Source organism: Chaetodon auriga, chromosome 5 (genome assembly GCF_051107435.1).
Source record: "Chaetodon auriga isolate fChaAug3 chromosome 5, fChaAug3.hap1, whole genome shotgun sequence".
NCBI lineage: Eukaryota > Metazoa > Chordata > Actinopteri > Chaetodontiformes > Chaetodontidae > Chaetodon > Chaetodon auriga.
The window spans coordinates 16,734,534-16,747,235 of NC_135078.1; the positions used below are offsets into that span (position 1 = coordinate 16,734,534).

General features: G+C 39.9%; 1 protein-coding gene across 1 annotated transcript; it reads right to left on the bottom strand.

Annotated features, from left to right (window-relative positions):
* mrps27 (mitochondrial ribosomal protein S27) lies at positions 1-7,808 on the bottom strand. The gene is made up of 11 exons (XM_076731050.1): positions 7,727-7,808; positions 7,376-7,453; positions 6,046-6,116; positions 5,849-5,907; positions 5,241-5,355; positions 4,495-4,573; positions 3,091-3,206; positions 2,779-2,881; positions 2,535-2,671; positions 1,203-1,364; positions 1-469 (listed from the first exon to the last, which is right to left on the bottom strand). Exons 1-11 carry the CDS (start codon positions 7,797-7,799, stop codon positions 221-223), a joined length of 1,242 nt encoding a protein of 413 aa, XP_076587165.1. The 5' UTR covers positions 7,800-7,808; the 3' UTR covers positions 1-220.
* Between the last annotated feature and the right edge of the window lie 4,894 nt (positions 7,809-12,702).

Consider the following 12,702-nt stretch of genomic DNA (forward strand, 5'->3'; position numbering starts at 1 on the left):
TCACTTTTGTTTTGACAATATATTTAGACTTGCCCTATTTAATTCTATAAAAACAGAGCAATACTTGTCACACAGGTACACAATAATTAACATATATAAAAGTAATAATGACATGAGCGGATGTAACATTGACAATGTTGGTATTTCACAATTTTAGAGACCTAAGTATACACAATTTGGACAGTTCAGTGATCTTAATTTAGCTCAATCGTCAGAGTCTCTACTCCTGCCGGGCTGCAGCCTTGGCAACCATCCGCTTCTGTTTCTCCTGCTCGGCCCTCTCCCTCATCTCCTTCTCCCTCTGGATCAGCTGCCTCGTCTCGGCCTCCCAGGCCTGCACCCGTTTCTCGTACTGCTCCAAGTCCAGTTTCTCGGCAGCCGCCAGGTTCTGCTGAGCCAGAGCCGCCACTAAAGCCTGGAAGGAGGCAGAGTCCACTTTGCCCTGAGACTCCAGCTGGCTGCTCAGCTCCTGAAGAAGCAGGGAAACAAAAAGATATTCAGCGCCCAACAGTGACATCATCACTTCATATAAATGACTCCAATCCAGTGAGCTCTATTCAATACATTTCAAAATGCTCAAGTTTCCCTGCGGAGCTTTTGACCATTATCAACACTACAGAGCAATGTTTCCATTCCAGCCGATGGTTTCACACTATTAGACTGATCAACAGGAGGCAACAGCATGCCAAGAAACACTACTGTGCCCACAAAGGCAGGAAAGAATAGTAAATGCACTGCATTCATATAGTGCTTTTCTCGTCCACCGACCACTCAAAGAGCTTCACAACACAAGTCAGCATTCACCCACCCACCTACACACACACTGACAGCCATCAGGAGCAATTCGGAGATCAATATCTTGTCCAAGGACACTTTGACTCATGTCAGTCAAGTCTCAAGAATACGTAACGATGATGCACTTTAAGATCACTGATGCAAACCTTCGTCTCTGGCAGACTTTTGGTTTTCAGATTGCCTGATGAATTTTTCTGAGCTTTCCCTATTTCACGTGCTACAGAAACATAATTCAATACATGTCTTCATTCAGTTATCAATTAATTAATTTACTAAAATAAAGAAAAAATCGAGTAAAAAGCCCTTAATATGTCACCCAGCCTGACTTACAAGCCCAGTCATGACCAGGAAACTGATTTAAATTCAGTTGCTACAACAAACACCTGCCGTACACAGCAAGCACCCACCTTGAATCTGCTGGCATACTGAGGCAGCTTAGCCTGCTCTGCCTGGTCGTCTTCATCTACGGCGTCTTCTTCCTTGGCTTCTTCACCTGCTGACTCCTCTCCAGATGAGTCCGTATCTGAGGCTGAAGACAGCTCCTGCAGCAAGCTGTTCGTGTAGTCCAGCTGAAGAATGATGAAAATTAACGTTAAGGATCAGGAGAGATCGTTTTATGTAGTATGTTTGGTGCAGTTGTGAAACAGGCGTTAGTGCCTGAACAGTCTTTATTTATATTATTTATTTCTGTATATTAAATTACTTGTGTAAAAGTAATATATTTTCAACATTTTAAGGTGATTCAGTTCCTTATTTAAAGTTCACAGAAGCAGCATGTCATGATGAAAGAGGCTGAACCCCTCACTTGACAACCCACCTCTTAATCTAAGGAAGAGGTATGATTAACTGTGACCTGAGGCGGCAGTCACCAGCGCCTTCATTTCACAGGTAATATTTCCCATCTGTCCGATGGTGTTATCTGCTCTGTCTACATTATTGCTGTGTCGCTGTCTGACACCGGCCGTTTAGCTCCCGCTGCACTGATTCTCTCAGACATCCTCGGTGCTCCAGGCTCTTCACAATCTCATTAGACGTGGACAAAGCCGAACCATTAAACTGGACAGCACAGGCCGGATTGAAGGCGCTACACCCGACTGTGTGTCAGAGCATATATGTAAAAATAACAACAATATGACAGCGTGTGTGTTCCATCTCAGCAGATGAAGACTGTCTGTGTCGCACACCCCACCTGGAAAGTAACAACAGCTTCTACCGAATGTGTGTGTGATGTTTAGTTGTTAATAATTCAGCTGTGTGACTCAGAGCCATCCTCAACAGACCTTTTCATTCGAAAAATCCTGTTTGAAAGTAAGTTTAATCCAGATTCATTTTACAGCAGCAGTCCAACACTTTGGGAAATATGTTTGACATCAAACTCACAGCCGGGGGGTGGGGGGGTGGGGTGGGGGGGTATCTATAAACAAAACAATATTGCTTCATCCAGCACTGTGAAATCCCAACCTCAATAACAAACATAGTCGGAAACAGAACCGTCATCTTGGGTTGCAATAGATTTCACAGGCATACCTAATAAAGTGGCCACTGAGTAATGACTATGACTATGGTCACACCTGACACCCCACTATGAAGACTGTGCACCTCTACGTGTGATAAACAGAATAAAACATTTAAAGAATAAATAGCTTTATAATTACCAAAAACTTTTCTTTCTTTCAGATGAAATGACGTTTCAATCACACAGACATGAAATGAAAAATGAAAAATTTCTCTGTTCTTACTGCGTCTTTGGACAGCTTGACATCACCAGAAGCAGCTTTCTCCATGACCGCCAGCGCTCGGCTCAGATACCCACGACCCCAGAAGAGAGGCATCCCTTTGAAGACGGCATGTATGCCCTTCGACATCTCCACCTTTCCTGGATGGGGAAGGAGGAGGAGAATAAATGAGACAAGCGGTCTAAGGACAGAACCCTGGATGAAACAATCAAAGCACCACCGTGGGGGCAGAAACTCAAATACACACCTAGGAGAGCATTGCCAAGCAGCTGAGCGCTGAGGCCAACGCTGTTGTCTTGCATCATTCCACAGATGAGCAGCGATGCTCCCAACGCCCGCTCCTCTGACACCTGAACACAGTCAGTGGTTTATGTGGAAGCACATTTGTGAGTCCTGCTGCAACATTCACACACTCATCAGTCTCATGCATCCATTTTTCCTGAATGAATTTCTAACATTTTTTCCCTCTGAAGTATCAGGATGTTGATGACTTCAGAGCTTAATAATATTCTGGGATCATTTGCTTTCATAGCGCCTCCCATTCTGCTGTGTGACTCACGGTGAGTTGTGGTCTGCCTGCGAGGTAAGAGCCCAGAGCGTACAGAGACAGGATCTGTGTGGAGGGAAGGTCGAAGGCCTCCTGAAGCATCACCTCCTCGACCACAGAGCACGCACCTGTACAATTACAACAGTGACACTCAGATTACCTTCAGTGAGGTTAAAAGTGGAAGTCTGATGTCCAAGTTTAGTGCAAATTCTACACAAATTTCCAGAAAAATCAGAAGAAAACTTCAATAAATGAACATTTTCATTCATTCTACTGTTAAAGAAATACTGGAAGTTGCTTCATCAAGATAAAAAGATTCTAGTGTGAAGTCTTCAGCCGGGTGTCCTGAAAACACTGCAGAACAACAGGGCGCAACAGGAACAAAACCATGGGGGAAAAATGCCATTTATGTTTTTCCATATATTAATTTGAGGAACATTACAGTCTCCTCATTGGTCCATGCAGATGATTTGCACCTGTGGCTGTTTTTCAGTCTACAGAGGAGCAGAAACTTGAGTTACAAATAAGTCACATGCGCGATGTACGTCATGATTTATTCACTAAGTCTGTTTGCACTGCATTTGTCGCACTTTGCTTTTATCAATAAACCAACTTTTCTACCTCTGCCAAGCGTCAATTTTTTTTCTTTCAGTGTCTCCACATGGGTACAGTCTTTTTACTGATCTTTAAAAATATGTAAATGGGTCAGTAATTCCCTAAAACAGCTGGTTATTATGTTTTTTAGCAAATGTTACACAAGAAGTAATACACATTTAGTTCAGCCAATGATTACTGAGAGCAGCAGGATGGTGTACGTGGGAATGACTCAAAATAAATGACAGTGATTGTCTTTATGGAACAAGTTGCCCGGTGCAACAATAAGGCTCACTGATGTGTTTTTGGACAAAAGTGGAGCTCTATGACACAGAGGAATAAGAGGTTTTAGTTAGTCAGGCAGTACTTGTCAGGAGGATAATAAAAAATTTGGAAAGCTGCCAGGTTTATGCCTAAAAGTAAAGAAACATCATATTTGAGCTGCAGACTAAAGTTATACAGCAAGTAAGCACTAAACAAACAGTGAATTCTTCATTTTATCAAAAGTAAACTTCAACATGCGACTGAGCACATCCCAGCTCTGTGCCTTCACTCGCAAACAATGAACTGTTTACCGTCTAATATTATTACAGAAAAATAATCAGGCTTCCCCTTCACCACTGCCTTTTACAAACAAGGAAATAAAATGTTTGAAATCTGATTTGAGTCATTTGACAGACAGTCTGTTCCCACACCTGGCAATAAATATTCACAGTCAACAAGAATGTGTTTGGTTGAACTTTATTTTGGTCTGTCTGAACCTTTTTTTTTCCCCCAACATTTGACTGAAAACACACTTGAAAAAAAAAAAAAAAACCTTACTTTTAAAGTCTCCATCCTTAATGTAAGAATCAATGAGCAGGTTGAAGGTGAAGTCATCTGGAAATATTCCATACTGGACCTACACACACAAACAAACACAGACACACATACTCAGGTCAATTTTGGGGAAATTACACAGACTTGGAGGAGGGAAGTCTCAACAAAGTGACTGTAGAAATAAATGTATGTCCCCACAACACGAGTCAACACACAAACACACACACAGATTATGAATATTTGCATCACATGTTTGGCATGAACTGTTTATCCTACATCATTTGGTGCAGATGTTGTATATCACACTCAATGATACAGACTCCTCATGCACCTCTGACGTCGAGGCCTGTAATCTCGCAGTAATATGACACCAGTCATAACAACAACAAACAGGGAGCGAGCGCGCTCTGGTTTACCTCACTGCAAACACGTCATTGGCTGGTGGATGTCTTTGCTTTGGAATAATTCAGTGATTCCCAGATACTACAACTCATTTAGGAAGAATCCACATGCTGAGGCTGAAAATGTCAAACACGTTTGACGTAATTTGCTCTGCTCAGATCGCTTTTAAAATGCATCTGGGTGGTTAAGATTGGATCTGTGATCACTCACACTGCTGCTGTCAGCCCTGATCACGAGCTTCTGATCAGATTTACCTTCTGATTATAAAGACGAGCGTCTTTGATGCTCACCAAAGAGTCCACGTCCGGTCTTAAGAATAAATGGAGGGATTATAACATGTACTGTACCTTGTTTTTAACTGTATACAGGGCCTTCTCTCTGGCTCCATATTTCAGACACTGTCTGATCCAGCTGTGAATGGTCCAGTCTCTCAGGTACCAACAGTTTGGACTGTGACGAAATCTTGAAGGATTAAAAAAAAAAAACATATGAAGCTTTTTCCTGTTCATACATCCACCACAGTTCTGCTTTATTAATGCGCAAGACAAATAGGAAAGATATGAGACATGCGACCACATTTGAATGCTACTATTTCAATTGCTGTATGGACAACAATAATTAGCGTTTACAAACTTCCCAAAGTGGAAAGACAGATATTTAATTCTCACCCAATTGTGAAAATGAATGTTCCCTGAACAAGGGTGCGATTGAGAAATATACTAAGTCTCGTAATCACAAGAATATGTGCAGATTCCAGAGGAAGGAGTAAACAGGAAAAATCTGGAGTTGCCCCGAACAAAGAAAAGCACGTGACTGAACGCAAACCAAAACAGACAAACCAAACAGACAATTCATTCCAAGAAAAGCACAAAAGTCGTTACCACACAAAAACCAAGGAAGCAGCAGAAACCTGACACACAAATGACGATGCAGAGCGAGTAAAAATCAGTCTTACCTGTACAGGTAGTACTCTGCCTGATCAACTTCCTCTCGAGATGAAATGTTGTCAACAAACTGAAACACAAGCAGAAAATACAGAAACTAAAAACTTTGTCTGAATGTGATCAAATTCAAAAAAAAAAAATTCAAATTTTTGATTCATCTGTAACAGGTTCAACACAAACAGACTATTTAAATGGAGATAAAGCTTACCCGAGACACAGTCAGAGAGCTAACTGGGAGATTCCTTTCATATGTCCTGTTCATAATGCTGGCCAGTACGGCTGTAAGTTAACAGAAAAACAACATCAACAAGTCCGTTACTGCAGTTAACCATGTAATAAACTATTCAAAATGTATTTTACAGTCCCTTATACCACTGTGATACACCTGCTAGAGACAACAGTGCACCAAATAAAATGGATTTGTTCATTTTAATCGACGCTTAATCATCAGTTGTGATCCGTTTAAAACTTTTCAAAACATAATCATTATTCATTTTTAATGTCATTTAAGCCTTGGTGGGCTGCGTGAGGTCATATCCAAACGATTGAACAGTCACCATGTGGCTGCAGTCTAACACTGCCACCCTGTGTTGACTGAGTGCACACACACTAATGTTTGACGCTGGACTGCTGCAGGCAGCTATTCACACAGCATACTTTTACTTCTGGATAATGTATGTGACATAGGCCTAGTCTTATCATTTGAAAGTTTTATATGGATACAGGTCTATTACAACACTTAAGTTTCAGTAACAATGCACAGACAATATTTTTATTTTTATCTTAGATTGAGGAATAGAAAAAAAAGCTCAACTGTTTTGTCTCAGTGTTTGTCTTTACACAAGATTTTGTCCTACCACGAAGTTAGACATGCAATATTAAGCTGCATTTTATCAGATCTTTACCTAAAAATACAATATAAAAAACTACTTTTGCTACTTGACAGCTGTCAGTGCTCTGTACACTTCAGACTTCAGCCCAAGAAGTACTGAAGGTTGACATGCAGCCATAGATTATAGCATTTCCTGTTTAGGAGTTTCATCTTTTACAATTTATACTTTCACACTAGAAACATCATATAAAGCAAAGAAAGCAAAGCAATGTGTCCTCAGTTTGGATCTTCTGCAGCCTTCAGTACATCTCCATCCATTTTCTGTATCTACTTATCATGTGCAGGAGCCTAACCTACCCTGGACAGATCACCAGTCTGAAAGTCTGTAGCACGTACAGACACATATAGGTAGATATTAGCACTCATGTAACACCTATGAGTACTTTAGAGTCTTTGTGTTGCCTTTGTTCAAACCGTGGGAGGAAACACACCAAGACAAGAGGAGAACATGCACAGGACATGAGCCCAAGACCTAATTTAATCAAGTTATAAAAGAAAGGATTAAATTGTGGGATACTGACATTCTCTATATGTACAAGGTGACCAAGTCAGTCTTCCTGGATAATGCCAAAATCCTGATATTAATGGCTGGACTGTTCATGAAAAGTGGCAGGTGAATATTAGCATGACCAGTTTTGACTCTTACCCAGGTTTTGAGGATCTTTCTCTCTTGCCTCCCACACTTTTGTGTCTTTGTAAGCTGCAGAGAGCAACCATCTTCTGGCTGCAAAGACAAACAGTCAACCAGGTCAGGTGGATATAAACTACTTCAATTCAATACCTCAACAAACTGTGACGTGATGAAACCTCAGTCTCGCAGGTAGCTAGCGTATGTAGCCACATACAGTTAGCTAATAACATGAACTGGGGACATTTAGCTCCTCCTGTCTCAACACCCACATAAACTCAAGTGAGGTCAAATAAATAGAAGTTAAACAAAGAAATAGAGTCAGATAAAACTATTATTTTCTCGTTGCCAGATGTATGATGTGTTTACCTGAAACAGATGGAGATAAACATTTAACTTTGACTGCAGCAGTCACACATCGCTTCCACACGGAGGCTGCCATGTTTGGACGATACCATAGCTGAGTTGAGGCGGGGGGTGATAGTCCTAACATAAAAGGATTATACCAAACAGCGAGCCTTGGTAAACAAAACGGAAATCCTGTATCTTTTTATTTTAAATTATTCCTTTGCACAGAAAAAAGTATTCTGTTGTGCTTTCAGGCGTAACGTTTAAAGTCTTTATTTATTTTATAAGATATCTTTATTTACACACAGACCGACAACAATCATACATAAAAGTCAGAGCAAACTTTATGAGTCAGGGGAGTCCATTGAGGTCAAAAGTTAATTTTAAAGTTAAAATTAAATCAAATTTATCAAAAATACTGTCCTCTTAGCTTGTTGCTCTTATTTGCGGTGCGAATTTGATCACAAAGTTGTACATATTTCAAAGGGTTTGGAGCCTGTCCAGTTAGATTTATGATTATTAATTTACCCTGAATGATTAGCAACTTAGAGAACATTATTATAGACAATATTCACCTCCAGACCACAAATCACAACTTACAGCATTACATGAAATACACCAGTTTTATCCCCAGTTACAAAATTCTGCACATTTACCAAAAATGGGTATAATCATTTATACAATACAGTATCTATGTTGATTGTAAAAAATGCTATCATATTTTACGCATTGTTACCTTTTAATCTATTGTGACATATAATGCAGAAACATTTTGTTTATCTTCCTCGAGTAGTGTTCTCGCACAAAGCTGTTGTCAGACTGACTGGTATCAGTAAAATGCACAAATAAATTAGTTGTCTGGAATAAATAAAGTAACTGCTGCAGGAGTGTGTTTTGAAATTAAATTATTGGCTCTCTTGAATATAAAAATCTTTTCAAATCAGAAAGAGACTTCGACACTAGAGGGCGCTGTTTATATAAGGACACAACCAGAGAAGTACACTGAAGTAGAAGTGCAGCAGCTTCTCTTTGCCCCGTGGCACTGCATTTAAAGCCATGAAAAGCTCCAGCGTTAGTCACTCAGCATCATGGATGACTGCTTCCTGAAGCTCGTCAGGACATTAAATTTGTTCAGTCATGTTTTAAAGATTGCAGACAGTCCCTAAAATAGAAACACACCCTGAAAATGAAGCAGTAGGGACGATAGCACCCTAAACTGGGAGCTGAGCTGTTTGCTGAAAACATGTATTTATTTGGGCCATTGACCTGTTGTCCTCTCCCACCTCTCGGTGTTTTTGTTCTCCAGTCGTTCTCCAGCCCTCAGCTATAATTACAGTACGATCCTTGGCTGTGGGTCAAAGGAGGTGACAGGTTGAGACTGGGGTGGGACAGTTTTGTTAAACAAAACGTGGAAGAATTTTAGCACCATCTCGTTTTCTCACTTGCCGGCAAAACAGGATGCTCTTACCCCAGCTACTGACAGGAAGTAAACATTTCTCCATGCACAGCTCTGGATGCAGTTATCTTTTCAGGAATACACTACGAATGGATGCTAATATTCTCTATTCTCTTCAGTCAATTCTATTGTTTTGATTTGTTGCCACACCGCTGTGCCCTCTTGTCTGTATTGTACAAAATGTTTTTCTTGCAAGAGCTGATACCTCGTGTGCAATCAGTTTTCCACACAAATCCCATCTGAAACTTCCTCCCACATTATTCTCCTCATCTGAAAAGGTGGACGTGGTTCAGTGATGCAGAGAATTCAGAAGTATTTGTTTTCAGTATCTCAGTTGCATGCATCCCCAGTCGGCTTCCTTTTTATTGCACAGACATGGCATCACAGTGTAGGACACTGCTGTCTGAATAGGTGTGTAAGACACTGACAGAAAAACTGCATTCTAGCAGATTTGCTTATAAATGATGACTTAACTTGTGTTTTAGAACAGTGTTTTATAGTTAAAACCAAACACCACACAAATTCTGTGCAGCCAGATGGAAAAAAGATCCAAAACAAGCTTATTCAGCACCTCTACCAAATAGTATAAAACACAACCAAATGACAAAGCTTATGACGTTGATGACAGGACAAATCTGAACTCTTTCTTAAGCATGTGCTCTAGGACTCTTTAGGGACTGTCTAACTTTCAGAAAATGAGAAAAAGACTGAATAATTAAACTAAGAGTCTGCTAGAGAAGAAGTGAATCAGTTTTGACAATTGGACACAAAATGACGTGAAAGATTTCTGTCTCTGATTTCTATCTTCTATATAAATGTGATATTTGCTCACTTTTCTATAGGATTAAACCTATTTAACAAATGCAGTGCAGTAATGTGTCTGCTTACATAACAGCTAAGTACATCTTGGAAGGAATGTAACAGGATGGACACCACCCTGTGGTATACAACCTGACATCTCCTGGTTTAACCTAAAATAAATCAGTGCTTTAATGGTTGTAAACTACATTAAATGGTTTCTGAAGAATCTTTATGACCCTAAAACTGACAGCAAACACTCAGTGTTGTAACATTGGAATCCAGAGGGAGAGATAAGAATCAGGTTCATGGATAGTTAAGTGTAAGGCTGCAGCTAATACATATATAATTGATTGATTAACCTGTGTTTTTTTATGAATAGCTTAGTCATTTGGTCTCCAAAAGAATGAAACATGTCCATCATAATTTCACACAGACTGAGGTGAGGACTTCAGAATACGTATTTTGTCAGAGTTATAGTCCAAAAAGTTGTTAGAAAAGCAACAAATCCTGCTGGTACCAACAAACATTTGCTACTTTTCCTTGATAAATGACCAAGTCAGTGGGTCTTGTGTGGTACAATCCCAATTCCAAAAATTTGGGATGTTGGATAAAACATAAAACAACCAGAATGTTATAATCTACCAATCCTTTTTGACATATACTTAATTGAAAACAGCACATAGACAGTATATTTATGTTTTACCTCATCAACGTCATTTGAATTTGATGCAGCAACACATTTCAAACATGTTGGGACAGGAGCAGCAAAAGACTGGGAAAGTTGTGGAATGCTCTAAAAACACCTGTTTGGAACACACAACAGGTAAACAGGTTCATTGGTAACAGGTGATAGTATCATGATTGAGTATGAAAGGGGGATCCTGGAAAGGCTCACTCGTTCACAAGCAGGGATGGTGCGAGGTTCAACAAAGTGAAGAAGCATGAAGAAGAGCATGTCGATGGATTTTTGAATGAATTCGGCTTCATTAGAATTCAATTCGTTAGAATTATCTGGTGTAGAGGAAAAGTCTAAATGTGAGTTTTTACATTGCTTTTTCAGGCTAACACAACATGCACCGATACTGATACATCAGCTGTACTGTAATATGAGTAATAAGTTTGAGTGATTTTAATTATCTCTGTGTATTGCTTAAAATCACTGGTTCATTAACTGTAATTTGTCCTTTTCCTAATGAGACGCTACCTTGTCATCTCATCATGGTTATGGTAAGCGTGTTGGTTTTCATTGCAAACCAGAACCTCAACCGTTTCTTACCACATGCTTCATTTTCCCATCAGACAAGTCTTTACCTGTTCTCCTGTTGTCTGGGTGATCATTTGATTCTCATGGTCTGTACAGTTTCAGTTCATTAAAAACACAGGAGGGATAGAGTTACCTTACGAAACACCTCAATTCATGAGCTGCCTGACCTGTGATCAGTTAGACATGTTGTTCCTCAGAGACTGCACTGTACGATGCTGCTGAGGGGAGCTGATTCTAGATAGGAGACAGTGCCACAAACAGCGTACCCACTCTCTGTAGATCGTCTCTGAGCCAGTGGTTGGGATTGAAACGTGTAGGTGAGGAAAGGAAAGGAGAGGAGGATGTGAGAACTTCCTCAAACTGTTTGCAGTTTCGCCCTTTAGGACACGGTGGTCGTCACTGGTATAGAAAATAGAGAAGCTGCTGTTCTGCATTTCAGTTGACAAGAAATGACTAAATGTTTACCTGAATTGGCTCGAGAAAGTGAGGCACAGTTCAGTACGAGAGCCCACGAGCTGGATGTTATATCACAGTGTGGATTGAAATACAATAAATGATCCTTTAAATTACCTTTTTCTAAATGACTTTCAGTCAGTTATGAGAGGTATGTGAGATATCCCACATGACGCTCCACATGTCTCAAAATACATCTCCTTCTGCCTTGTAATAAAAAACCTGTTTTTAGGCACTCCTTCATTCCAGTAGTATTTCTATTTTCAGTGGAGCTTCTGCAATGAGCAGAAACAATGCTTTATTCTGAGTCATACAGACATATGAAGCCTTTGTCTGGGACACCCACTGTGTCCGTCACTGCTGTTTGATCACAGCCTAAAAGAGAGAAGGGGAGAGGTGTTTTCTCTTCCTCTTCCTCTGCTTTGAAAGAGAAGCAGGAGGAGAAAGGCAAGCTTTTTGAAACTCACAGCAATCATCTCTGGCTTGGTAAAGTACGTGTCAGATGGAGAGGAGTGACATTTAATATCTAGACAAAACAGTCCCAGGGATGTTTTTAAGGTGTCTGGAAACACAAACTGCAGGCTCACTGCACAGGTTCTTCCAGCCAAGCTTTTATTTTTCATCTTGAAGATTCATATTCAGATGACCACCATTACACTGCCATACAATAAAAACAGCCATCCTATTAAAACAGATCTAACAAAGACATAAAGATTAAAAAAAAAAAAAAAGAGAGAGAGAGACAAATCTAAACATCAGACAGGAAAAGGAACAAAATCACAGTTTATTCCATGAAGACTCAAAGAATTTGACAAAGCTTTGTCATATTTATCAAAAACTACATAACTACACCCAGTGCTTACTTTGGGTACAATGTCCCACAAACAAAAATACCAAAATAATTCCAAAACATGCACAATGGCTTGAGCAACAACACTTATTTTATTTCAATACCATAAATTTACACAGACAGTTAAAGCAAAGTTGCATATTTGAGTCAGTCTTGCAAAATGATTTATAAAA

Coding starts and splice junctions, on each gene's coding strand:
- mrps27 (XM_076731050.1), bottom strand. CDS start 7,799: ATGGCAGCCTCCGTGTGGAAGCGATGTGTGACTGCTGCAGTCAAAGTT. Junction 5,908..6,045: donor GCTCTCTGACTGTGTCTCGG/GTAAGCTTTATC, acceptor CTTGTGTTTCAG/TTTGTTGACAACATTTCATC. Junction 2,882..3,090: donor CAGGCAGACCACAACTCACC/GTGAGTCACACA, acceptor GACTGTGTTCAG/GTGTCAGAGGAGCGGGCGTT.